The following is a 26,470-nucleotide window of genomic DNA, read 5'->3' as shown; positions in this document are numbered from 1 at the left end:
TTAGTATTTTGAGTTAATGTCAGCTCCTTAATCAAGCCTTCCTGTGCAATGGAAGTTAGAGATAACCATACTCATCTCTATTGTCTCTATAACATGTTTTAAGACCAACATTAGCCAGAAAATTTTAGTTATTCCATAAATTACAGCTTTATACTTTTACAGACAAGTATTTGTAGTGTCTTACCTGACTCTATTTCTGCTAGCAACTGTGGTGTATCAAGTAAGCCTTTGCTAACAACACGGATTGCGGGAATAGCTGATACCTAGAGAAAGGAGAAAAAAAACAAACAAACAAAAAACTCCCCAAAACACAACACTGTAGTATTTTCAAGTTTATAAAACCTTTTATGTTCAGTCATATTTTCACCTGAAGACATGTCTTTCAATTGGCATTTCTCATATTTCCCCAAAAGATCAATTTTACCGATACATTGAAGCCAGCATGACAAAGGCCCAGCTAGCTTTGTTTAAGTTCAGCATGGTAAGCCACAATAGAGACATTTTGCCCCGCCCAGCTGGAAGCTTAAATTATCTCTTATTTCAAGAGAYGGAGATGACAGGCGTTAGTAGGAATACACTAATCTTAATAAGATCACTTTAATGATGTCTCTCCCTCCCCACTCACCCCATAGTCAGCATACCTTTGTGCTTGGAATTGACACAGATGACTTCTCAGGCAATGGAATGCTATCAATCAGATCAAAAATTGCCTTGATTTTTCGGTCAGAAAGCCTGATGTGCACCAAAGGAAGCCCGCCTGACACTTTAAACCTTAGAATGAAAAAAACACCCACCCACAGAAGAGAGATTATCAGAAGGCAAAAATGATTATTGAACTAACACTTAACATTTGGAACCTTTAAGTGTGAGAATAATCCAAAAATTTGAATAATTCCAAGTACATACCAATTCTTGATTTAAAGTCTTATTAATATATACACCCATATATAAAGATCACATCACAATAAAGCCAATAATTCTGTATTAATAATAGATGCTGGACTTGACTCAAACAGGGCAGTCAGTAACCAGTGGAAGGGAATGACTCCCCTCCCTCCCCCAAAACATCAAAAAAAAAACATACTCAAAAGTAGTAGGCTACTTTTATTTCCTTCCTACCAAAACACCTAAAATTAATGCCTTCAAATTCAAAAGCGTAACTGAAACTTCACGGAAAACATAAGTTGTTTTTTTCTAAGTACCAAGTAATTAAAAAAAAGAAGTCCTCTCAACATTAATACATTACTTTGCCATCCTGGTATCTTTTTCAACCATTGATTTTGCCAACTGTACATGAATATCCATAGGCTGTAATATGTGCAAAGTTGATGGATGCTGAAATCGAGCCTTCTTCCAGTCTTCACCTGCAAATGTTTAGACATTTTATCTAAAAAAACTGTTGCTTGCTAACTGCTCTACTTAAGATAACATGTAAAAGTAATAGAGTAGCATCACCAGAAAAGATTAAAGAACACACACGAGCTGGAGAATCCTATAACATTTGGGCAAAGTATTTTAAAGGCTTCTGAATACATTTTCAACAGCTTTTAATTAAAAAATTGCCTTAACAGCCTTGAGCCCAATTCTATACTGAAAGATATATCCTGACATAAAATCCCAGAAATATAACAGTGATCAAGCATTTTGTTGACTGCACAACTCAAGTCCAAATGAAGCATCATCATGGCCAGTTTCAGCTTTATTTTCCTTCATCTTAAGGAAAAGAAAACAGTTCTATGCATTTATGTTGCTTGCTGGCATCAAAGTAAAGAACTGATAGACAATGCTAAAAATAAAAAGCAGTCATTTTCCAAAGAACTAAAATTATCCAGTTTAATACCAAAGTACATACTATAAGACTGTTCAGTTGTACTAGTTTTAACAAGTCTTTAGTTAGTGCTAGTTTTGTTTTGCCTCTTTTCTTCAAATAACATACTTACTACACTTAAGTATCCCTAATCAGTACTTCGAATAAATAGCAACTATATTATTACCTGCTCTGACAAAAAGGAGTTGCACGTTTTTTATTTCTACATCAAACTTGTCATAAGCTTTGTCCATAATCTCCTCTAAAGATGGAAAGTTAGAAGCTTGACTACTGCCTTGATTTACGCTGTTCAGCTAAAGACAAGAAAACGTTAAGTCTAAAAGTTACATATACATGCTATTAATTCTACTGAAGATGAAAGAATTTTAACTATTACAGAGAAGACATCTTAATTTATTTCATACTTTGCTCGATAAGGATAAGCAGAATATGTCTATTAAAAGTTTCATCAATCCATTTAATTTGAAAAAACAAGTTCATCTTTACTTAAGGAATTTACTGTTAGAGTATGACTACATAAAATATTTGATCAGTCTACTAAAATGAAGTTAAGTAACATTTTTCAGCTTTATAGAAACAAGAGTCATCTTTCAAACTTCAAATAAACAAAATCAACTTTTTAAACATTCACTTTTTTTTAATAAAAGGCTACCATTTTTTGAAAAATTTAAAAATTAAGTTCACATGTCATCCTGCTAAAAATTAAAAAAAAGACGTTATATGGTAAGCTAGCAGGATCTTGCATCAACAATGAAAATGTTTCCTCAGAAAAGTACAAGTACAATAAAGATAGCTTAACACCTTCAAACACTGATGCAAGTGCTGATAACCCAAATGACTCTGTAACAAGTATCTTCAATAAAACTACATTCGCACAAGTGATCATCTTTGCCCTTCAGATACAAGATAGTTCCAGATGACAGCTATGTCAAGAGAAAAGAGCATTTCCTTCTTTGCAGTCCCCCCCCMAAAAAGCTATTTACATACCTGAAGTGTACCGAAGTCTAAAATAAGTAAATCTGATTTTTCATCGTAGAAACCTGTCTGTGGCACCACAAGGTAGGAAGGTTTCAGATTGATCTTCAAGTCAAGGACTTTCCTCATTTCAATAATGTGAGCTAATCCTTAAATGAAAGCCAGACATTAAATTTGACATTCTATTCAAATGTAAAACATTTCTTCCATTCTACATACAAAAAGCTGTTCATTCAAGAGAATCTATCTTGTTCAACATTTTATTGATTTCTCATTAAACTGAGGGTTCCTCCTCACAAAGCACCCATCAACCCTCCAAGTCAAGAAATTAAAAAAAAAAAAAAAACTCAAATGAACCCATAACATTACGTTATATCTAGATGTCAACAAAAACTTAAGCAAAGAGTTTTGAAAATCTCATCGAAATCTTTTATGAGTTAACCTCAGAGACAAGACTGATGCTATCATCCTACCTGTAGCAGTTCTTTCCTTAATTTCTTCCAATTTCATTAATGTGGCTGATGTTAATTTTTCAAGATCCATCCCCTTGCTTGTCTGGAAGAATTCTATCATTGCATTTATTGTTCTCTTTCAAGAAAGAAAGACACAGAATTATCAATATATATAGAATTCACTCAGTAAAAGCTCCAAAATAGGACATATGAATTAATAGTGCAAGAACAGTGAGAGTAAGAGGAGGGGAAAGAAGAACTAAAATGGAGACTCAGAAAAAAGTTTCTACGTGAATTACTACTCACTGCATCGTATTTTATTTCCACGGGCTGTGATTCAATAGCAAGACTCTGGTCAGCAACACTATCCTCTGGGTTAATATTAAACTCTATCTTAAGTAGAGAAGACTTCTTATCCCCTATGGAAGCCACAAGGGAGGGTACAATGTTTTCTTGTCTCAGGCCTGTAATATACCAGTTCTCAAGCTTGGCTTCTACCCTGAAAACAACAAATAGTTAAATATTATTTAATTAGAGTACAGAACACAATTCTATCTAGAAAAGACATAAAAGATTAGAAAGACTTTGATAAAGGAAAACATGAAGCAAACCTAGCTACACAGCACTAACATACCACACAGTTAAAAAATAGTAAAAATAAATTAAATAGGAGGTAAGTTGTTCACAGCAACACAATGGTGGTATTTGCTTTTTCATATTTTTCACAGTCTCATTCTCTTTGGTGAAAATGGAAACTCCTTACTGTCGCCTTCATTAGGAACAGGTTCATTAGGAACAAGGATAAGTAAGGCCAGCAATAAAGTGCATATTATATCAAATCATGCTAGCACCCCTAACTCAGACAGTTTCCTAACCACCACGTACTTTTAAGACTGAATGAAATTGTTTCTACAGTTCTGGGTCTACACAATCAGAATTCCTGCACTTCCTTGACCACTCCTCCTCTCTCCCCCAACTCTGACTTTGGGACGTAACACAGTTTGGGCATAATTAAGATCACAAGCATGGCTCCATTAAGACAGCCTAGTCACATTTTTTTCAAAACTCCCAATCAATGCAAATATCTTTTCTGCTGTTTCAATCACGTCAATTACATAGCATGCATTTTTGTAAAAACATTTTCAAATTTCTTCGTATTTTTTTGTGCAGCATTCAGGCTGTACCTTTAACAATTGCTCAAAACAGTTTTCACTGAAGTATTTCAAGAGTCAGCAGTTGATCTGGCGAGCCTATGCACAAAGTCGGAAGATGAAGGAACTACAAATGAAAGTAGGAAAAGTGCACAGACTCATTTTCCAGACACTAAAAACCTTATTTGCTGACTGTAAAAGGCAGTAATTTTTCTTCAGTGTTGCTGTTGTGCCCTTATCTTCAATCACAGGAAGGACTCAGTTACCCGTATTTCGGGTAATCTCCTAATCAGAACACAGAAGGGGACACATTTATCATTTCCATAGGAAGTCAACTACACATTCAGTAGCTTGGTGAGAAGGTATCAGCCAGACGATTTCATACTGCTTAAATATCAACTCCCCAAATTCATATTCAGTACTTCAACATTTGGATTCAAGAAATAGCTTATTAATGTTCATGAAGACTAACAGCATTCTAGTCTTCATTCTACTCTACATTATTCAACACCTAAGTAACAGTAACTTCTCAAATTACCTCCAAAAACAGTAAAAATACAGAATCCCTGTAATTTTTAATGTCAATAAACAATATAATGCACTGTTCAAGAAAAAAAAAAAAGTGATAAAGCTGGAAAAAAAGTGGTGTTTCTACAAAAAGAAAATACCAAGCTATTTACTTTATGGCTTGTGCTCCTGGACGCTGTGCTATTTTGGTACTCAGATCAATTATCTGCACTTTAAGAGTTTCAGGCACATTCTTGTCTTCTTTAATTGTCAGAGAAGTACTTAACAGCTTCAGTGTCACAACATGGGCGACATACTAACAAGGACAGAGAAAATTGAGATTAGTTATCTTGATGTGACTACTTTCTCAGAATTTCTAAATTAAACTGATTTATAAAATGTGGTACTTGCAGTTATTCCAGTACATAAAGGTAACATATACATCCCCACGCAAGCAAGGTAAGTAAACTATCAGTCATTTCTGTAACAAAACAGTATTTCAAACAATACAGAGTATATCTAATCTGCATCTCAGGAGGCAGACAGGATTTTTTTTTGAAGCTGTGAAAGTAAACGTAGTTAAAACAGAGTTTGAGCTTGCAGAGCTACCAAGCTCAAACAAAATCATCATAATCCTGCCAAATAACTAAATTTTTAAAAATACTGCATAGATGCCTTTGTTGTTCTTGCTGCTGGATTGGTACTGACCTTGTCAAGAATGGGAGACAAGTATCATCCTGGTGGCCTTGTCAATCAGAAACTTAAGAATCAAATAATACTTCCTATCTGAATTTAAAGTCTGCACATTTCTTCATTATACTGAGAGGTATGAAACTGCCTTTACACTTAATTTGTCCAAATAAGGAATGGAAATTCTTCCACACAGGGAAGAAGGAATGGGTGAAAAAACAGAAAAATGCAACATTGGACATTGTTTGGACCATGTCTCTTCTATGCTGGTAAGAGATGTGTGCTGCTGCTCTACTCTTTTCAGCTTGACAAGAACATGAACTCAGCTGCACAGGAACTGGGATACTGCCACTCCAGTAATTCTTCATGTGATGCACATGCAGGATTATGATTAAATTTAACAAAGATGTATAAAGTTGGAGTGGTAAGTTATTTGTTTTTGTTTCGTTGGTTGGGGTTTTTTTTGTTAGGTGGCTCAGGGGCAAGTTTCATGAAGGAAATAAAAAGAGAATAGAGGAAAGCAGTGCAGGGGAGAAATGATATTCTGCTCAAAAGAAACACTCCTAACGTAAAAAGTGCTTCCGTAACTAATGAGCAACTCCAAGCAGATAAGCAAAACCACCAGTCCAGTTAAGATTTAAAACTACAATGGTAATAGTATTCACAGGAAATGAGCATTTTGGCATTTTCTTAGTTGTGAAGCTTCTTTCCATAAACTCTTTTCTTCAAGCTTTCTTTCCATAAGCTCTCCCCAACATACCATACCTACAGAGTTTATCTTTTATTCCTTTACTTAACAATAAAAAAAATTGACATACAAAAGTATTTTTAAAGTTATACTTCCCTTTTTGTTGTAGGAAGAAGTACTACAACAGGAGTCTGTTTACTACAAATAATACATTAATCATTAGAGCAAATGTTTCAATGAAACATAACACGATGCTTTTAAGAGAAATCTCCCTGAAAACTATAAATATGAAGCTAAACAGGAAATAATCATGTTAATGCTTACCTTTATACAAACATCCATTCCACTATCAGAATGAAAGTGACTTTTTAAGATTTAAAAATGAACAAAAAGATCATAYAGGCTAATTCAGTTTTCACTAAAACACATATCAAAATAATAGATATAATGAAAAGGAAAATATGGAATCTTTTAATTTACAGCTAGTTTTTTAATTCTCTTTCAGGTTGTGAACAGGTATTCCAACTTCTGATTCCCCCTCCCCCCCCTTTTTTTCCTTCTTCCTTCTGTCCCCATATAAGTTGCCTACCTGCTTTGGTAAGGAAAGGTGATGGGAGCTGTCGCTATATCCAATAGCAGTAAAAAGCTTAGCTTTCTCTTCTGGTGTCATCAGTTCATCAATAGCTTAAAAACAAACAAACTCATGCATTTATACTTTGATTAGTAACTGTAAGTGACTTCCCTTTAACATGTCTACCATCCTTTACTCAAGTTTGGCTGAAATATCAAGCTTATCTTCTGTTTCTCCAAATCACCGTAAGTTCCATATTATTAAAATACGTACATAGAACTTAGAACATAAAACAGTCATCTTACATGGTGTTAAATATGTTCCACCGACAACATCATTTATATTGCAAGAGGCCCCATAATTCCCAATAATCAAAATAGCTTCGAGGAATACTATTAGAACTATTACAACTTCTGGTTCAGACAGCAGATCATCAGAAGAACATAGTATTTTGATTCTGAAATGTTTATGGCCATTTCAGAAGCATGTCCTATTTGCCAACTCAATATTCATCAATGTTATGTAATTCTAAAAAATGAGTCAATAGTGCAGGGTACTGCCTTTGCCTTGCTCTCTTTTGCACAGTAGGAAGCATAATATATACTAACTTCCTTCTTACTGTGCATAAAAAACTTGTAATGTAAAGTCAGTATATTTTAGCTTAAACCTACTTTCAGGAACCGATGATTCTTCATCTTCCTTCTTTCTAGATTCTTTCTTACTCCAGAAACCACCAAACCAGCCTCCACTTTTTTTTTCTACTTCAGTTTTCTTCTTCAGTAACTTTTGTCCTGATCTTATCATCTACAAATCAGACATTAAAATACCAAAAAATAATACATTGTTTTTATATAAGTAATACATGCAGTATGCTGACTAAAAAGATACTTATTGAGAGACAGGTATACCACCCCTGAAAGAGATTAAGAATGCTTCGATTTACACACCAGATAAAAGCAAAAAGAGAAGCTGAAAGAGAAAGCAAGTTTGTGTTATTTTGCATGGCCTTTCTCTTTTATTTTGTGCATTTAGACTACAAAAAGACGAAAGCCACGTGCAAAAAGAAAGAATGTAAAAGGAAGCAAGAAGCAATCATATTTCTTAAACCTAATTTGCTAATACATTAACAATCCTGAAGACTGATCCTGTAACACTAGGTATATTTTGAACTTTTTAACCATACCATACTTTCCATTTCATAGATGGAAGTCTGACCAGAAACATCTCGAAAATAAGCAAGAGTATTTTTCCTTTATCTTCACTTTACCTATATCCTGGATGTATTAATAAACATTGATGTTACACTGCCATGAAGAGCAATGCCACAAATGAAAATACAGATATATGCTGATTTTAATGCTAGAAACACAGCTACCAGTAGCATACTCTCAGAAAACTATTCTGAGCTTATGCACCACATGCTAAGTGCTTTTGATCTCAACTGCAAATATAGCACTTCTCATACCGTTACAACAAGCAGCTCAGCATTAACAGCTATTTCCATAGTCAAATACAGCTAGTGACTTCATCTACTTTTTAATGATTCTCTCAGAGTGGTTCTCTAATTAGACTGTCCATCCCCTAAATAGAGACTAGAATATATCAAGGTAGGTAGTATGGGATCAGCTGTACATGTTGGATCTCAACACAGTGACAGTACCAATATTGAAATAACAGAAGTCAAAGGAAGAATGGGGTGTGTGAGGAAACCATTAAATCACCAACCCAAATAATGGCCTGAATGTTACAAAGTGGGTAGCAACAATACTTTGCACACACAAGTTCCTACTTGGGTGTTTTGGAACTGGTTTCCGAAATTAGTTTACTCCTGTCCTGGAAAGATAGGTGATTTGCCCTCTCTCCTCCTCATCCAGTCATACTCCTACCACAAAGTTTTTCAAAATGCTATCACGACAGACAATTCTGTTTAAGATGTTACAGAACTTATTTCTTACCTCAACTTGTGCTTGCTGTCTTGCTAAAATTATGTTGAAGACATCAAGTTTTCTTTCTAGGTCCTATAAAACGTATGGTGAAATCATTTGTCTCTTAAGCACTTTTTTTAAAAAAAAAAAAAAAAAAAGGCTTACCACTACAGCTCCTCTACTAGCCTTTTCACAATCACACTAAATTCTTTCTAGACATGCTCTTTTCTTTTAAAGGTATACCTGCTGCAGAAGTCCACTAGAAGATGAAACCTGACATGCAACAGTAACCTTTTTACTAGATCAATTTTCCACTTCAGTAAATGCAAACCTCATTAAAATGTATCCAAAAAAGGTTACTTTAAATAGCACTTCACTATTATTTCCTTTCTTTCCACAAAAGGTTGCTTTAYACTCCAAATTCCAGATTAAAACTGTACTTCCACAGAGCTCTTGTGCACTAGTAAAACCAATCATGATTATTCTCACATATAAAGAATTTAATAAAGCCCCCAAAACATGCATACACACTTTCTCTAAAGTGACAATCTTCTTAGCATCTTTTGAATGTTAGCAGGTGTCATGTTTAAAGTGATTTTAACTTACTCTAGCTTTATCTTTTAAAGGCAGACATTATCACCAAGATAGTTTCTATGTAAAGCTTGAACCAAAATAAGGGAAAAGCTACATTTTATTCTGATACTTACGGCTATAACAAAAACACATACTATGGATTCAACACTGTTACATTTTGTGCAAATATTTATATAGTTACCCATTATCTCTATTTCAAAACACACTAAAAATTTGGCATTTAATAAGAAATCTTAAGAAACTCCTCTTTAACTTTTAAGTCAACGCTCAGGAAAAGAGGGTTTTTGGGGTCTTAAAAAGAGTCATACTCATCAGTTAAAAGCCTAGTTTAAAGAAAAAAGAAAAATCAACAGGAACATTTCAGTAATAAATCAACTATGTCTATTGAACCAAGAAATATACTACCATAGCAACACTACATACCTGAATTTGCCTCTGTGTTTCTTCTGACAGTTTACTCTGCATCAGCTTGGTCTTGTACACATTTTTATAACTCTTCAGAAGCTGCCTATGTTGCTTTATGCTACTCCATGACCACATACGAGTATGCCTTTTGATATGAACTTCAAGAACACTGTTACCTGCATATTTCCACCTACAGTAATTCCACACTTGTGAGTAACTTGCCATTCATTTTGCACATTACAACTTAAAATAAAATTAGAGGTAGTTTATCAATATGCAAACATTTTGTTCACAACTTGCCATGTAAGTAATTTTGTTTTTAAAGAAAGTTTAATGGTTTCAACACTTTTGAAAGATGGACTTATACGTTATATTTAATGACCRCAGGACTACACATCAACATTCTCTATTGACTGTGCATTTGTAAATTTGGGCTGTAACAGCATTAAGCAGAGTCATTAAAACTAAAGTACTTTTGATAATCAGTATCAACTAAGTATTCTGAAAAAAAGTCACAGAATTTATCAGCTCAAAACTTTTATGAACTGAAATTGCAGTTGACATATATGTTTCCCTTAAAACACTTTTGGGAGGTGGGGTTGATTTTTTCGTTTTTTTTTGCTTTTTTAAAAAAAATCTTTCTGAAATTATCTTCTAACCTCAAGAGGTAACACTGGCATTTAGCTTAGAGACCATGGGGACAGAGTCAGCCTTGCAAGTTAGATTTTTCATTTGGTTCTTCCATATGACCTCTCCTGCACTTCTGTTTATACTTTGCTAAGCAAAGTGCTGTTAAAGTAATAATGATACATGCAGTCTAGCTTTAAAACCACCATTAGCCACCAAGGAGAATGAAGAGACTAGAGAGGAGTTCAGTGTCTCCCAAAGAATGCATCAATATATGCAGCTTACCATTGTTTAGCATTTTTATGGAGAGATACACTTGGTCTGAATCTTCGGTATGGTGCATTGCGAACCATGTAATCTACAGACTCCAGAAGATCTATCATGCTGAGGTACTAAAGACATGAAAACAAGTTTCTCAGCAAAAGCTTGTATTTTGTTACATGCAGTGCTTAAAATATGCATACCTTAACCAGAGTCTTCAGTATGCATCAAAGCATATAGAAATGTAGGCCTATGCACTTCCATCGGTTATGGAAAAGCAAAATCAACTACAGCCACTGCTTTCAGAGAGCACCGCCATAAGAACTTCAGGCTCCCTTGAGGGCCAAGAACAATTTTTATTTTCTGTTAGCCTGCTCACCACCAAATATAAGACTTTCTCAAACTGATCTTACTTTCTTCCCTTGTCAATACTCCATTTGTCCAGTTAGAAACAACTTTTGCATTAGTTGGCACTATCAATACTGTTACAAACACAGCTTATACTTTGACATGAACAAGTATTTAAACAAACTAATCATAAATAATCAGAGTAACTCACAACACTGACTGCTGAGGAGTTACTGGCTATATCAGTGGACTTTGTTACCAAAGCCAATGTAACTCGCTCATTCCCGCCTTTGTATCTTGGCACCTCTTCAGTTATAGTATTGGCTTACAGTTTTATCAGATAAAGCAGAGTAAGGGATACTCGTAAGAATCATTCCATTCTCTATGTGGAAAAAAAATGGTACTTTAAGTCCTGAATATAGGTCAGGAGACCTTACCCAGAGTGTCCACAGATTAGATAGGGTCAGAGTGTTAGTCTACCACAAGGACACACCTGTTACACAGATGTGTTCACAGGGTTCCTGCTGCACAGTTTCAACAGTCTGCTCACATATAAACAGGAAACTCACAATGTTTTTAATCAAATAAACAAAGAATCCTACAGTTTCTGTCACAAAACTCTAAAATAAGCGATAAGAGATACCATGCCAGCTTTACCTGTGGTTTAGTGAGTTCAATGGCAATTCTCTGTACTTCTACATTCCAATCAAGCTTAGGAGTTTTTAGTTCTACTTCTGCATATGGGTTGATAAAGAGTCTTGCAGAGGCTGATACTGGTCTAAAAACTTTAAGATTAGAATCTGAGATTAGTTCTATGTTTAAAGAATGAGAAGTCATTTAAAAGTACTTTCTTCTGCCACTTAACAGAAGTCTAAAGAGATCAACTATATCAACCACTTAACAGGTGTAATGTGCATGCTTAAGACTCACAAATTTATCATGCAACTGCTACTAACACTGAAGTCAGTGCAGTAGTAATCAAAAGGCATACAAGCTCTAAGCTGTTACAGTATGTTAAGATGTTTATCAAATAAAGCTAGTTAGGTCATGCCTATGCAATCAGGTCAGTCTACTGCACACTAACATGCTCACAACAGCTGTATATTCATTCATTCCTAGCTTACTTACTATACTGGTAGTCTTGAGGCTGGTTACTGCTACATGGAATTCCGTTTTTCAGATGATCCTGCAAAGGAAAACAATACTGACTAGCAATTGCTTAAGAGAGCATTACTTGTGGATGGTTCTCTAACCTTTGACAAGACCAGCTCAAATTTACATGTACTCTGCAGGTTTACTTGTTTGCCTAATGGGAAATCTGATGAGGCACAAGTACTTTAAGACTAAACAGTTTTATTATTGCCTTTCTCCAGATTAAAAGAGAGCTAAGTTTCTCATACCAAGAGAAGGGCTTAGTGCAGTCTTCAACTTCCCTCAAAATCTTGCAGATTTAGAAACATATAGCTTGTGAATATTTACATGTGAAATGTAACAGATAAATGATTTTAAGTTCTTCAAAGGTTCCCTACAGTGTATATTCACATTCTACCTTTCCTATTGTTTAGTATATGGTTATGACACTTGAATCTTCTGCTATTTTGCAGCTAAGAGAGAAACTCAAGAGAGTCTTATTTAAAGACAAGGTCTGCCTTGCACTACAATTCTTCAGTAGTCTATTCAGAATACTATACTCAGAGAAGTATTTTAACTTGTTTCACAATTACAATAGCACAATCAGTAAAAGCAGAAGGCCTTTTAGAACTATGCATGTATTAGCTATTACACAGATACAGATCAAGTGCTTGTACCTGTTACGTTTTATAATAATATTCACCATGACCAACAGACCATTACAGATCTTTTAAATTACATCCATATTTCATATTATGCTCTAATATATTTAAATACTGCAGCTCAGCCAATAGCTTAATCTAGTGCTGTTCACAATAATCCAAYAATCCCTACAATTAGTGCAGCAAATACTGCAGTTAAATACGACCTTATTTACAGCTAGTTACCGGCAGGCCTCAGCAGCCCTCTAATCTGCTACAAACTGTGACACTGTTTGGTTTCTAGGCTAAGCCCAATGTGGCAGAATTATAGTAGTTGAATTTCAACACTTACTTTAGGAAACTTCCCTCCTCCCCACATATACATACACATATATGTTGTGTGTGTGTGTGTGTGTGTGTGTGTGTGTGTGTGTGTACACAAAAAATTCAATGATAGGAAGTCTTGTTACTTAAAAATAGGAATGGAAGAGAATGTTTCCTGAACACACACTTCTAAACTACAGTGAATATGTAACCAGCAGTTGATCTGACACCACCTCTAAAACAAAATATTTATCTCCCACAAACATAGAGGACACTTTCCTTGCAGCACAGTTTGACATTTACTTAGATATTTTTTGTTTGGTTTGATTTGTTTTTTCTTAAATGAAGTACACTGGATTTTTTTTTTTTTTTTGGTCACTTAATTCATAGATAATCACTCTCTGTGGGCTGCAGTTCCTCTGCACAAATACTCTGATTTCTGAACAGGGGTTTATCTTAATCCTAGAGGTGCAGTCATATGAGACAGAATCTGAAAAATTTGCTATTGCAAGTAGCAGCAATTTCTTCCCCACTCTGAAGTCCACTCCCTGCTTTGTCATAGCACTGAACTTTTATGACTCCCCTCAATGGGGTGTCTGGCTAAGAAACAACAGCACATAGAAAGCAGCAGAAAAACAGGAGAAAGAAGATGGCAAMTGGTTTGCCTCTTTAAGCATCTCAGCCATCTCATCTGCTGTAGCTTGTGTGCATCAGTCTGCTCAGGGAAGTTCCACTGCACATTTACTCTTCTCTAGAAACCTTGAATGTCTGCCTACTAAAAGTTCTCAGGTCTTCATCTGGCAGTCATTTGACTCGAATTACCCTAATATTATCAAAATAACCTCCACACCTCGATGCTTAGAGAAAAGAATCCACTTTTTCTTCTCTGCCCTCCCAAGGGAAGCCAAAGGAGGGGCGGGGGGGCGGGGGAGGGAGGGAGAGACAGACAGACAGAAGACTACCTTCTTCTCTCAGCAGGGAACAGAGCCACAGAAAAAGAGCCTACACTCAGCTGCAACAGGATTTTTATCAATAGGATAAAAATAAATTAGCAGTGGAAGACCAATTCTGAATAAACCCCAGTAATTCTTGTTTCTTAAAGTAGCACCTTGAAAGTCCCAGGAAATGCACAAAACTGACTAAATACATCTTAGTTCAAACATTTTATCTAAAACATATTTCATGAAAGAAATTACTATTCTTAAGACAAAYACATACTGCTTCCTTTCAAATCCTGACTTACACCCAGGACACATTTTACATTCATATTGCTGAATGGAAAGACAAACAGATACTAATAGTTGTTTTGACCAGTATTAAGTATTTCACAACTACAAATTTCAAGCTGCTCCTTTTCCCAGTGCCTTATTTAAAAACCAATCTTTTTTTAAAAATAAAAGGTACATTTTCTCAGGAAAATATTTGCATTTCACCTTATTTCCTGTCTACTGATCCATATTAATAAAAGGTAGCTTTCAGTGAGATTATTAAATATGTAATAGTTAATCTCACAAACAGCCATATGTTCATGTTATTTAAACATGAGGACTGCTGTATGAAAGTGACAGATTGCTAAGGATTATACAGCTTATTATCACTACAAGCAGACCAATTAGCCAGTAGGGTAAATCTGACTTCTTRATAATACTGTTTAAAATCAAGACCTAAGTGCCCTGTTTAGGTGGGAGACCTACTTTTCCAGAAAACAGGCAATACTAAAAAGTACATAAAAATGTTTATCTTGGTAGCACAGAGAAAGACTCAGGTCTGAACAAGAGTCAGGTATTCAGGCTGAATTTTGTTCTTCCCTTGTGTTTCTTCAAATCTTCTCAGGTGTGTTCTGAGCTTATTCCTACTCTCCTCTCCCTTTAGGCACAGGGCCTTACTATTGCCAGATTCAGGTACAAAGGACACTCAAAAGACTAAGTAAAAATGACTTTTTTTAAAAACTGATGGAAGTTCTACATTGAACAGTCAAAAATGCACAACAATCAACTAATGGAGACATTGCTGATATGTAGGCTGATACCAGTACACAGACCAAAATTGCTAAGGGCTTCCAGAATCAGCAAAATTGGATTTGGGAAGCTGCTTTGACTTAATACATGATCACAACACTGGATACTGTCTGCTCCACTGGAATTGCTCTGCCCTCACTCAAAAAATTTATATAGAAGAAACAACAGTTTCGGGAAATGGAAAACTCAGTTTTATAACCACGAGGGCAAGACTCCCAACTTCTTCAGAAAGTATGCATTAAAATCCTGATCGATGATGGACTAGAAAATTTACACCACTCAAGTGCAACAAAAACACACTAACATCTTCACTTGCTGCTTTGCCTGCTTAGTTGACAGTAAATTGAACTATCCTCAAAATGAACTGAGGTCTAAGCTGCCAAACAGTGGCATGTAAGCCCACAAAACAGACCACAGGCATGTTAAAGACTGATCACAAAGGACCTTTCTGACAGTGACAACATGACATTTGAAGCAATAAGGCTTTTTGCTGCTTTCAGTTCAAGAACTGTGTATTCTGCACAAGTCAGTTTGCATTTACATTTTACTTCACATTTAGACATAACAGAAAACGGCCTACCAACAAGCTAAGACGGTAAGAACTGACAGTATTACGATAACTAACTACCAACTTCAGGGTGAGTCTGAAGAGTCTACAGCAAATATGAATACCTTTGCTAAACTAAAGAGGCAGAAGCAAAAGTGCACTGAGGTGATTTAGCCCTTTAAACAACAAAATAAAAGATACTGTACGACTGGAAAGAAACAACATTTTGATACTATTTTCTACACACAAGCCCCAGTCCTGAGGCAATAAAAAAGCCCTATAATGTGAGTCAGAACAAAAACAAATGAAGAACTTGGGTTTCAAGTTTCACATAATAGACAAGATTCATAGAATATTAAGCTACTGGCTGATTTTTAACACATAGCAGCTTTGATTAAACCTTCCACACCAAGTCCATCAGGCTAATCACGTAAGTGTGTATTTTGTTTAGGAAAAATAAAGATACCCTTAAAAAACAAGCACAACAGAAGAAAAGGGCACAAGCAGCATTTGAAGCCTTCCATCCTTATAGGTTTAGAAGGTAAGGCATAAGGACACATAGAGCACATGTATAACCCCTGTAAGCAGATAATAATGGCTCGATTTTTTGCAAAAATAGCACTCATTCACACTAGAAGTGGCATGCAGATATACAGACAGCATACACTGCATCTCTTCCACAGTAAAATGAAGAGATTCAAACAAACTCAGAACAGTGATCAGATGTTCACTATTCCAAGTGAAGTAAAGGAACTTTTCCATAACCCCTTCTGCAATTTACTTCCAGAACCTAAAATATCAGTAACATACTATCCAATAGCTTGCCACAATAATGGTTTCTAATTACTTAAAAAAAAAAAAAAAAAAAGCTAACTCCTTTAACCAGGTTAATGAAGTAGAATCATAGATTCAGTAAGGTTGGAAGTTGGAAGAGACCTTTGGAGATCATCTAGTACAACCTCCTCCTTGCTTAAACAGGGTCACTAGAGCGTGTTAGACAGGGTTGCATCCAGGCGCGCCTTGAAGATCTCCAAAGGAGGAGACTCCACAACCTCTCTGGCCAACCTGCTCCAGGGTTCCGTCACTCTCACAGGCAAGAAATTCCCCCTCACGTTCAGGCAGAACTTCCTGTGCTTCAGTTTCTGCCCATGGCCTCTTGTCCTGTCACATGGGACAACTGAAAAGAGCTTGTCTCCATCCCCTTGACACCCTCCCTTCAGGTACTTGTACACATCGATCAGATCCCCCCTCAGTCTTCTCTTCCCCAGGCTGAAGAGGCCCAGCTCTCGCAGCCGTTCCTCACAGGGCAGGTGCTCCAGCCCTCTAATCATCTTTGTAGCCCTATGCTGGGCTCCCTCCAGTAGCTCCATGTCTCTCTTATACTGGGGAGCCCAGAACTGGACGCAGTACTCGAGATGAGGCCTCCCCAGGGCTGAGGAGAGGGGCAGGATCACCTCCCTCGACCTGCTGGAAACACTCTTCCTAATGCACCCCAGGAGACCATTGGCTTTCTTGGCCGCAAGGACACATCGCTGGCTCATGGTCAATCTGTCATCCACCAGCACTCTCAGGTCCTTCTCTGCAGAGCTGCTCTCCAGCAGCTCAGCCCCCAGCCTGTACTGGTGCCTAGCGTCATTCCTCCCTAGGTGCAGGACTCTGCGCTTGCCCCTGTTGAACCTCAGGAGGTTCCTCTCTGCCCAGCTCTCCAGCCTGTCCAGGCCTCTCTGAATGGCAGCACAGCCCTCAGGTGTGTCAGCCACTCCTCCCAGCTTGGTAGCATCAGCAGACTTGCTGAGGAGGCACTCTGTCCCCTCATCCAGGTCACTGATGAAGAAGTTGAACAGGATAGGACCTGGTACTGAGCCCTGGGGGACGCCACTAGCCACAGGCCTCCAACTAGACTTCATGCCACTGATGACGACCCTCTGAGCTCTGCCTTTCAGCCAGTTCTCAAGCCACCTCACTGTCCACTCGTCTAACCCACACTTGCTGAGCTTATCTAGGAGGATGTTATGGGAGACAGTGTCAACAGCCTTGCTGAAATCAAGGCACACAACGCCCACTGCTCTCCCCTCATCTACCCAGACAGTCATTCCATCGTAGAAGGCTATCGGATTGGTCAAGTAGGATTTTTTCCTCTTGGTGAATCCGTGCTGGCTGCTCCTCATCACCTTCTTCTCCTCCATATGTCTGGAGATGACATCCAGAATGAGCTGTTCCATCACCTTTCCAGGGATGGAGGTGAGGCTGACCGGCCTATAGCTGCCTGGGTCCTCCTTCTTGCCCTTTTTGAGGAGTGGAGTGACACTGGCTTTCTTCCAGTCCTCAGGCACCTCTCCAGTTCTCCGTGACATTTCAAAGACGATGGAGAGCAGCCTGGAAACATCATCTACCAGCTCCCTCAGGGTGGATCCCATCCAGGCCCATGGATTTGCAGATGTCAGGCTTGCCCAGAAGGTCTCTAATCCTATCCTCCTCAACCAAAGGAAAGTCCTCCCTTCTCCAGACTTTTTCCCTTGCCTCCAGGCTCCGGGATTCTTGAGGCAGCCATTTGGCACAAAGTTCTTAACAGAAATGGTTCTTAACAGAACAGTTAACAGAATTGGTGCTTTGGTAACTCAAAAGCCTTCAACCAACACAGAGAAAAAAGGCTGTGTGCTCTCAGACTCAATTCTCAGACTCTCTATAGCTGTCCTACTCAAAATTTCTAAGTTCCCTGTGCCAAAGTACCTCTTCCATCAAAGTAAGCATTATAAGGTCACATAGCAATGACATGAAAGCAAAACAAATACTTCACATACTTACAGTATTAAAAGTTCCAACACCCTACTACTCATCCAGCTAACAGCAACTCAAAATCAAACAAGTTAGAGAAACTAGACATAGCCTCCTGTAAGCCCATACACTTACACTTTATTCTGTTCTTCCCCTTTAATTATCCTTTAAAAATATCTGCCTCTTATTCTGTCCAGATTACACTTATGGCCCTTGTTCTGCTCCTCATCATTTGTACTGGAGTACCATCATCTATTCTTCTCCAGTCTCAGCACCAGCCAAATTAGCTTGGCAAAGTAGTTTCTAGCATCACAGCATGTCCTCTTTATCTGTATCTGTCACATAGCATGCCCTATTTGTGTTCCACTCAAACTCATTTTAAGAGGTCGTCATTACTCAGCCCTAGATTATCTTTCACATTTAAAGCTGTGACCCTTTTCTGCCAAGCACAGTATAGTCATTCATCCATCTGTACAGCGTATTCTACTAAAGCTTTTCCCAAATTTTGCTAAAGCTACTTCCCATAACTGGGGTTGCTCCCTTAAAAGAACCACTACATTATCCTTTTCATAACTTTTTAAAGATTGACAGTGAGTATGTACTACCTATAAGCTTCAGTTTCTTAAAACAAAAACACCACAAATTCTCCCCCCCCCCAAAACACACATACCCTTCATTTTAATTTCTTGTTCTTCTATTCATTTTTCTCCTTTACTCTGTTAATTTTAACCATGCAGCTAAGATATCTGGATAACAGTGATACAAGTTATTCTTCTGATATAGACCTAATATTTTGACTATTTATTAATTCTCTGCTCATTTACTATATCAATATTGCCATTTTTATTACAGTAGCTATATAACAATTCATATAGACTAGATCTTTAACATACAGTACCAGGTAAACAGTAAGAAGTCAGGATTAATTTAACAGAACTGATTTACAAACCCAATTTCTGAGAATTTTTAAACAGGAAGGAGTCAATAATATGGAGTTAACCAAAAAATATTAGTGATCAATGGAACAATGGATTAAGGTATGACCCTGGTATGAGAATATAGCTGACCAAAATAAGGGGTAGGGAAAAAAAAGAAAAAAGTTACTATAGTGTATTTCGCAACACTACAAAAACCCTGGAATATACAACTGTCTAATGCATTTCCTTCTACATTACCAATATTTGTTCACGGGAGCCATGATAGCACATTTTGCTTTGTACATTCCAGTAAACACTGAGGCTGTCGAGGCACAAAAGCTGTGAAAAGAAGAAAGCATTCAGCAGATTCCATACTCAGTATTCAATCCATTCTACGAGATTAGATTTTCCCCTTTTTATATATATAGTTGGTCTGAGAAAGAAGCCAGGATTCTTAAACCCTTCTTACAACATTCCTATCATTTCTTAGATCTTCAAATACTTATTTTAGCAACTGTGAATCCCAAATATGTTAGGCATGGAGACTGGAGTAGAAACTGGCAACAATAATTTAGCACAATTATTTGAAATTGTAGTTACTATGCCAATTTAAGACTTGTTGCATAATGCACGTAATGAATGGATCAGTGTTTGAATCTATGGCAAATTTTCTAAACCATGGAGTTGAAAGTTATGCCTTGTATAAAAACAGTCATTTCGGTTCTACTTCTGTCTGAATATAAAGCAAATTTAAGAAAAGTAACAGGAGAATTAGCAAAACAAAGTGCTTTTTCCAATTTCTCTTTAGAACCTCGGATTATTTCTCCTGCCCCACTTCTACTACAGACTCCCAAGATCAGCTGTTCACTATACTCCTAAAGGAGTGAGGAAAAAACATGTTACCTTGTATATCATTTTTGCGGCTTCATTCAGAATAGAAGGTATCCAATTCTCATTTGTTGTCTAAAAGTTAAAAGTAATATAAGTCATTCTTTGTATCTTATTCAATACATTTGAGGTTTTGTTCTATGCTTTCAAGCACAAAAAGCGTCATCATTTTGGTCCTACCAGAAAACAGCAGAAGACAGTTTCTCTAGACTGCATACACATAACTCAACACTGAACTTTATCAGGTTTAATTTCCAACTCCTTATCACATCTATAAAATCCTTATCATCTAACAAAAACAAGGGTTAACTGAAATTATCTCCTCGTTTTCTCAAAAGCCTGGCCAAATACCACATTTCCATCATCACAAAGCAATGTTTGTCATAATATACTTATTAGCCCTACTCTGTAAAGATAAATACTTTCATCTAATTTTAAAGATAATTTGGATCGTAAGAACAGTTAGCCTTAAAAAGCCCCATCTTCCCCAGCAGTCTTCCCTTCTGCCTGTAAAAATATTAAATAACACTTACATGCATGAAAGACTGTCTAAGCTTCCAGCTGTATGCAAGCTTTCATTATCTCACATTAAACACAAACTTTCCTTTCGGCTACCCAGCCAAAGACAATTAAACAAAATATGTAAGCACATGCACACATTCTCACACACACATTACCAGTAAGCTAAGTTCACCCAATGTCATTCCCAAAGAAAATGGACACTGTGGATCTGTGACCTATAAAAATAGAAAAACAAACAAACAAACAAACAAAAAAAAAACACAGGTATTTATCTCTCATCTGCCCATACAGCAAAGATGCATCATTTCATTAAAATCAACTTGAACTCTGTTCTGAGGGTCTTCCTTCACTTACACTACTACTAGCAGGAGCATTCTTAGAACTCTCCAAGTTGGGTCAATATCCAAGATCGATGTGGTATAAAGGCTTAAATCCCAAAGTTCCCTTTCAACATCTAATAATCTTTTTATAGGGGAAAAAAAATAGTCCCAAAATAGATTTGGGAAATAATCAACATCTAATCCTTCCCTTTCACAGGCAACTATCACATCACAAAACGCCTCATACTTTTTCCTAAATGAAGTTGCAAATAGGATGGAATAGTATCAGTTTTGTTTATATATTCTCAATCATCAAATAAGTGTTTTTAACCATTTGCTTTCTGACTCATCTCTAACCCTTATCAGTTCCTGCCATTCTGCATCTCATCTAGCATACTGAAAAATTCTGTACTTAACTGCATGCACTAATGCATGAGAAACAGCCACTACCCACATTTAGTGAGACATATGCCATCAAACAGGGCAAAAGAGAATATGTATCTCAAGTATCCAAAATATTTATGGTTTTCAGTTATACTTGAGGTATTTTACCTGAAGAGGTATAGAACAAACCAGAATTGATCTATTTCTAGGGACTACATAATAACCACAGCACTGGAGTACAATGTAAAACGAAGAAAAGATGTTCCAAATACTTACATCATCTTCATATCGAACATGAATGCCTGTGATTTTGACTTGCACATTTTTTATAACTTGAGTTGCAAGCTTTTCTAAAAAAGTATCTTTTTTCTCTTCCTTTGGTTTGTCTAAAATTTAAAAAATCATCATTCAGTTGTATTGTCACATCTTGAGTCTAACCATACCAACAGGTATTCAAATGTAAACTTAATGTTTACTCTAATGTAAATCCTTGACATTTAATTGTTTACTTTTTACATTAGATAATGCATTTTTCTCTTAGTCAAAGTGTAACACTTAAAATTAGGAAGCTCAATGTCCTATCCATCTGTACCCCCATGAAACTTTCTTCTATTACAGAGCATATCACATGAACGTAACATTCCTGTCTATCCATAGTCTGAAGACATGATTTTAGCTGAGTGTGCACAACATGCTACCATAATGAAGTTTACATCCAAGTTTCAGTAAAAATCATTTAGCTTACAACACAGCTTTCTGATTTTTTTTTGTAAACATACCTCACCCCACTCCTTACAAAGTAAAATGTTCTCCCTTAAGACTCCCTCAGCAATTAACTAGCAATTCCAATGAGGAAATAGGTAGGAAGGTGTAATTCAGCTCAAAAATATCCTTGAATAGCCAAGTGAAGACAACGTTTGCACAATAAAAGATCAGTCCATTATAGCCTTTTATAGGACACTGGGGATGTAAAAATGGTGATATATTATATATAGAAAATGAACAGTTACACTGTAAAATATTACATTTCTTCCATAGTGGATTCATACTGTGGCCAGTTAAGCTAAATCCACACAGAACCTTTCTAAGCCACATAGTGATAACTGAGCTTATTCTGAAAAAGATGGGGCAGCAGAAGCAGCAGACACACAGGAGCCACCCAAGACAAACATACGCATACTGGAAAAAACTAAGAATTTACTTAAGAATTTACATTCACTGTTTAACAATATAAATCTGAAAGTGTTATCTTGGACCAAGTGTCTTAACATTTTAACTTAAATACAGGTGAGCTGTCTGTTCTCTAGCTCTCTCTACATGTTACCTCATGTTGTACAGTACCTACTTTACAAACTGGGTGTCACAGTGAAGTGCCACTGATAAGCTCGTGTATTTTTGTTGTAAATGCTACAGATGGCTCAAGCTGAAGACACATACATAGCTATCCAAGTACAGAGGGAAAAAGGACCACAGGTCCTTTAATTAACTTTTTAATTAACTGAATTTAGGGTTGCACTCACTTTTATTTCTCAGACTACAGTAGCTATTTATAACATTTTACATGTTTCTGATTCTCATGCAGAGTAACTAAGTATATAACTTAGTACTCTTTAAAAAAAATTATTTTTTAAGCTAAGAGAGGTTCAGAAATTTTCAATAAAAATAAAAACATTTTGCCACTGTATATGATATAGTAATTCTATTCAAGAAAGCATTTGACTTCAAGTAAAAAATTAGTCATGAAATCCAGGAAGAAACAAAAACTTTTATATGTCTCACACTTTTCCTCCCATTAATCATTCCTTCACAACTCTCAGCTGTTAACGTCCCTTGATATTAACAGAAAGCAATGCAACTCTGATAAACAAAAAAGGGCAGAGAAGCAGGTATTCAAGCTTCATGGCTTTCCAGTAATGCAAACAGGCAACTCATTAACATTTTTCTAACTAAATGCAGCTATCAGCAGCAATAAAAGCCTGGCCATTCACAAAACTGATTCATTTTTTACTCTGTTTATGAGCGTACACTGCAGCTTCACCCAAGTTCAGATAGGTAGCAATAAAATTACATGAGATACGGCAATCTGTTCAGGAGCCACACTCCCAGTGACACTAATGCTGAAAAGTTGTGCTTTGGTAGTGATGGACTATGATTATCTTCTTGGGGAGACATCAACTTCACTGCTGTCAGAATATCAGTCATAACACAATGTTAGCTACTTAGAACAGAAGCTAAGATGACAGTTGAAATGATACTTTACTGTTATATCATCAGTATATTAACAGAATTATTTTATATGGCTTTTACTGTAATATTATGAAAACTGAACTAATAGACATTCTCTCTCTCTCTCACATGCAGTTTTTCCAACAGTCAAGTTCACGTTCATTTGATTCRGGGAACAGGGGAATCTCAAAAAGCTCTCTCTAGTTTATGTCCTCATTTCCAAAAACAAGGCAAAGCATCAGTGGCTGTATAGCCAAAACTAGGAGAAACTAATCCAAACAAATCAAACAAGTCAAGCATTTTTTTTCTTTGAAAGTATGCACACACAAAAATAAATAAAAAAATGCATCCACATGTTTTACCTACCTTTTGAATGATCATGACCTCTAAAGGGTTTCTTAAAATGCTTTTTATACTTTTTACGCTTACGTCCTTTTTCAGTGCAAGCAATTTTACGAGAAAAATAAAGTTCAAGTTAGTAAAGCACAAATACAGGAAAGCATAGGGAAGAAAAAGAAACAAAGAAGTTCAGTTTGTGCTAAAGCAGAATGCTTTTGTTGAGCTCTCATTAAAAGCTTTTAAAGATTTCAGAGGTGATAAGGAAGCAGCCAGCTACACTTTACAACACAGAATCTTGTTTTTTTAAAGTTTATATGCAAATTCACTTTCCTGGAAGCAACTGAAATCTTGGTTATTTTTACATTGTTTAAGTTTAAAGTTCCATTAAAATAAGTAGCCAGTAAAAACTTCACATTACACACCCAAGTATCGACTAGATCAATGGTCCTGCCAATTGTAAGGTCAAGACGATAATTTTAACATATTCCTTATGTAACTTCTGAAGAGTTTGAAGAACTACAAATAATCATCAGGTTTCTCAGTAAATACACATACATAGGACTTTTTCATGAATTCATTACATTAATGCACTTTTGGATCAATTAAGTACGAGATGAACAGAAAACAGAACTGAAGAACAATTATTTTGATAGGTGTAGCAAAATTCTAAAGGTGAAGAACTGCTTATTAGAACCCTGGTGAACAACTTTGAAATCCAATAATACATGTTTGTCTTTAATTTAATGACCTCAGGCAGAGGCATAGTTGGCATACCTGAACAGCTAATAATGCATATACATCATGAGGCAAAACCACCAGAAAAACAACTTCTACCATACAGTGGCATAACTTTCAAATTAAGATATTCAAGATGTACACAGAAACCTTAAGAGCTTCTCAATGACTCTCACACTAATCAACAGCAGGGTATGAATGTGATCTGAAAGAATGATGGTTATAAATGTGCAAAATGCATGCAGAAATGATGATTCTTTAAAAAGCTTTTATGAAATTAAATTCTAATATTTACACACACATTATGATCAAAGCAGTCACAAACTGTTTCATGCATTAAGCTAGTGCTCCCATTTTTCCACATTCCTAAAGAAAGCTAGCTTGGTCAGCTATATTGTTTCTTCCCCCTCTCTGCCCACACAGAGGAAGAGGAAGTTAGCAATAGGGCAGTCTGTGCTCAACATTTTATACTTCTAGCAGAAGGGTGTGTACTGCCATAGCAAGAAGCAAGTACAACAGCCTGTTTAACTAGGGCAAGGCCTTTATTTTGAGTTACWTGCATGCTTGTTCAAATAAAGGAGAAAGTGCCTCCCAAGGTTTTAACCTGCCTTGCACTTAGACAGTGGTCATCCTACCAGGAGTAAAAAGAAAAAACTGCCCCAAAATACAAACGTTTTCTTTTAAACAGTTCACTTTAAATATCAGCTATAGAGCATTCCTTGTAATTTTAAAAGGACAGTTTCCCTCAGTCATTAAAGAATTTGTAGATCTCATGCATTCAGTCACATGCAAGACAAAAACAAGACATGATTTTCCTATATATCACTTGCATTCACAACTATGGAGAGACAAAACATAGCTCAAGCCCCATTTTAAACTCATTCTGAACTTGCACTCAGATAAAAGCCTACTACAGAATTTTGGCTAGAAATAGTCTTCTACTGAACTCAAGAAAAAAAAAAAGTAAAAGAGTACAGCAGGTATAACATAATAGCAGCTCTGCTGAACTTCACTGGAGACAGTTTCCTTGCTTACTTACCGAGAGCAATCCAAATCAGTAAGAACACGGAAACACATGCTAGATGTTTTCAGTCTTCTATGTCTCATTTTGCCTATTCAAAGTTGCAAGACAGCCTGAACTTGAAATGTCTTAAGTCCAGAAACTTTAACGGTAATTATCCTCCTTTAGTACACTTAATGTACTAAAAAAAAAAAAAATTACCAGCATTCTATGATATTCTTAAACTCAACATGGCTGATGGAGATCTTTCTTGTACTGTCTTTCTGAATAGCCACTCAAGACCACACCAGTCACACTGTACTCACCAGTACATTTCCTCTTGAATTCACAATTATTAAAATCTTATTTCTAGAACCACCAATATGCGGATGCTTACCAAAAAGTCTTGCTGCTTCATTTCTACATATGGCCATTTCGATGTTGGTTTCTTTCATTTGTTAAACTTAAGTAGCAATTAACCATGCATACCCACCAGGTTTGATGTCCTTGTAAATCAGTTTCTCCAACCCATACAAGGAATCTTGTGAATGAATGCCTTAGTCCGCATGGCAGCAAATGATTAAAAAAATGCATTTTTTTAAAATGAAGAAATAAACTCCTGATTTAGTGTCAAGTTCATAAAATTCATGTGCTAATTTAGTATTTCCACTATAATATCTG

The 26,470-nt window shown here is 36.4% G+C and overlaps 1 protein-coding gene across 3 annotated transcripts in view; it reads right to left on the bottom strand.

The window, feature by feature from the left end:
- The window catches only part of VPS13C (vacuolar protein sorting 13 homolog C), a 100,342-nt gene that overhangs the window by 65,927 nt on the left and 7,945 nt on the right, over positions 1-26,470 (bottom strand). For 2 of the 3 annotated variants that reach the window (XM_085303280.1, XM_085303281.1), the window contains exons 6-24: positions 21,766-21,875; positions 20,941-21,000; positions 20,279-20,338; positions 19,634-19,714; positions 12,151-12,208; positions 11,680-11,807; positions 10,699-10,805; positions 9,805-9,976; positions 8,818-8,880; positions 7,534-7,666; positions 6,881-6,975; positions 5,087-5,229; positions 3,562-3,754; positions 3,277-3,391; positions 2,816-2,952; positions 1,995-2,121; positions 1,247-1,364; positions 642-771; positions 185-263 (exon numbers count right to left, since the gene is read on the bottom strand). In XM_085303280.1, coding sequence (XP_085159406.1) covers positions 185-263; positions 642-771; positions 1,247-1,364; positions 1,995-2,121; positions 2,816-2,952; positions 3,277-3,391; positions 3,562-3,754; positions 5,087-5,229; positions 6,881-6,975; positions 7,534-7,666; positions 8,818-8,880; positions 9,805-9,976; positions 10,699-10,805; positions 11,680-11,807; positions 12,151-12,208; positions 19,634-19,714; positions 20,279-20,338; positions 20,941-21,000; positions 21,766-21,875 — 2,109 coding nt within the window. Of the gene's footprint in view, positions 1-184; positions 264-641; positions 772-1,246; positions 1,365-1,994; positions 2,122-2,815; positions 2,953-3,276; positions 3,392-3,561; positions 3,755-5,086; positions 5,230-6,880; positions 6,976-7,533; positions 7,667-8,817; positions 8,881-9,804; positions 9,977-10,698; positions 10,806-11,679; positions 11,808-12,150; positions 12,209-19,633; positions 19,715-20,278; positions 20,339-20,940; positions 21,001-21,765; positions 21,876-26,282; positions 26,346-26,470 lie in introns of all 3 variants that reach the window. The other variant, XM_085303282.1, reaches the window with a different exon arrangement.

Source organism: Rhea americana, unplaced genomic scaffold, assembly GCF_003343005.1.
Source record: "Rhea americana isolate MKP2758 unplaced genomic scaffold, rheAme1 scaffold_2, whole genome shotgun sequence".
Taxonomy (NCBI): Eukaryota; Metazoa; Chordata; class Aves; order Rheiformes; family Rheidae; genus Rhea; species Rhea americana.
Note: the sequence above shows the minus strand (reverse complement) of the source record. Positions and strands in the feature narration are given on the sequence as shown.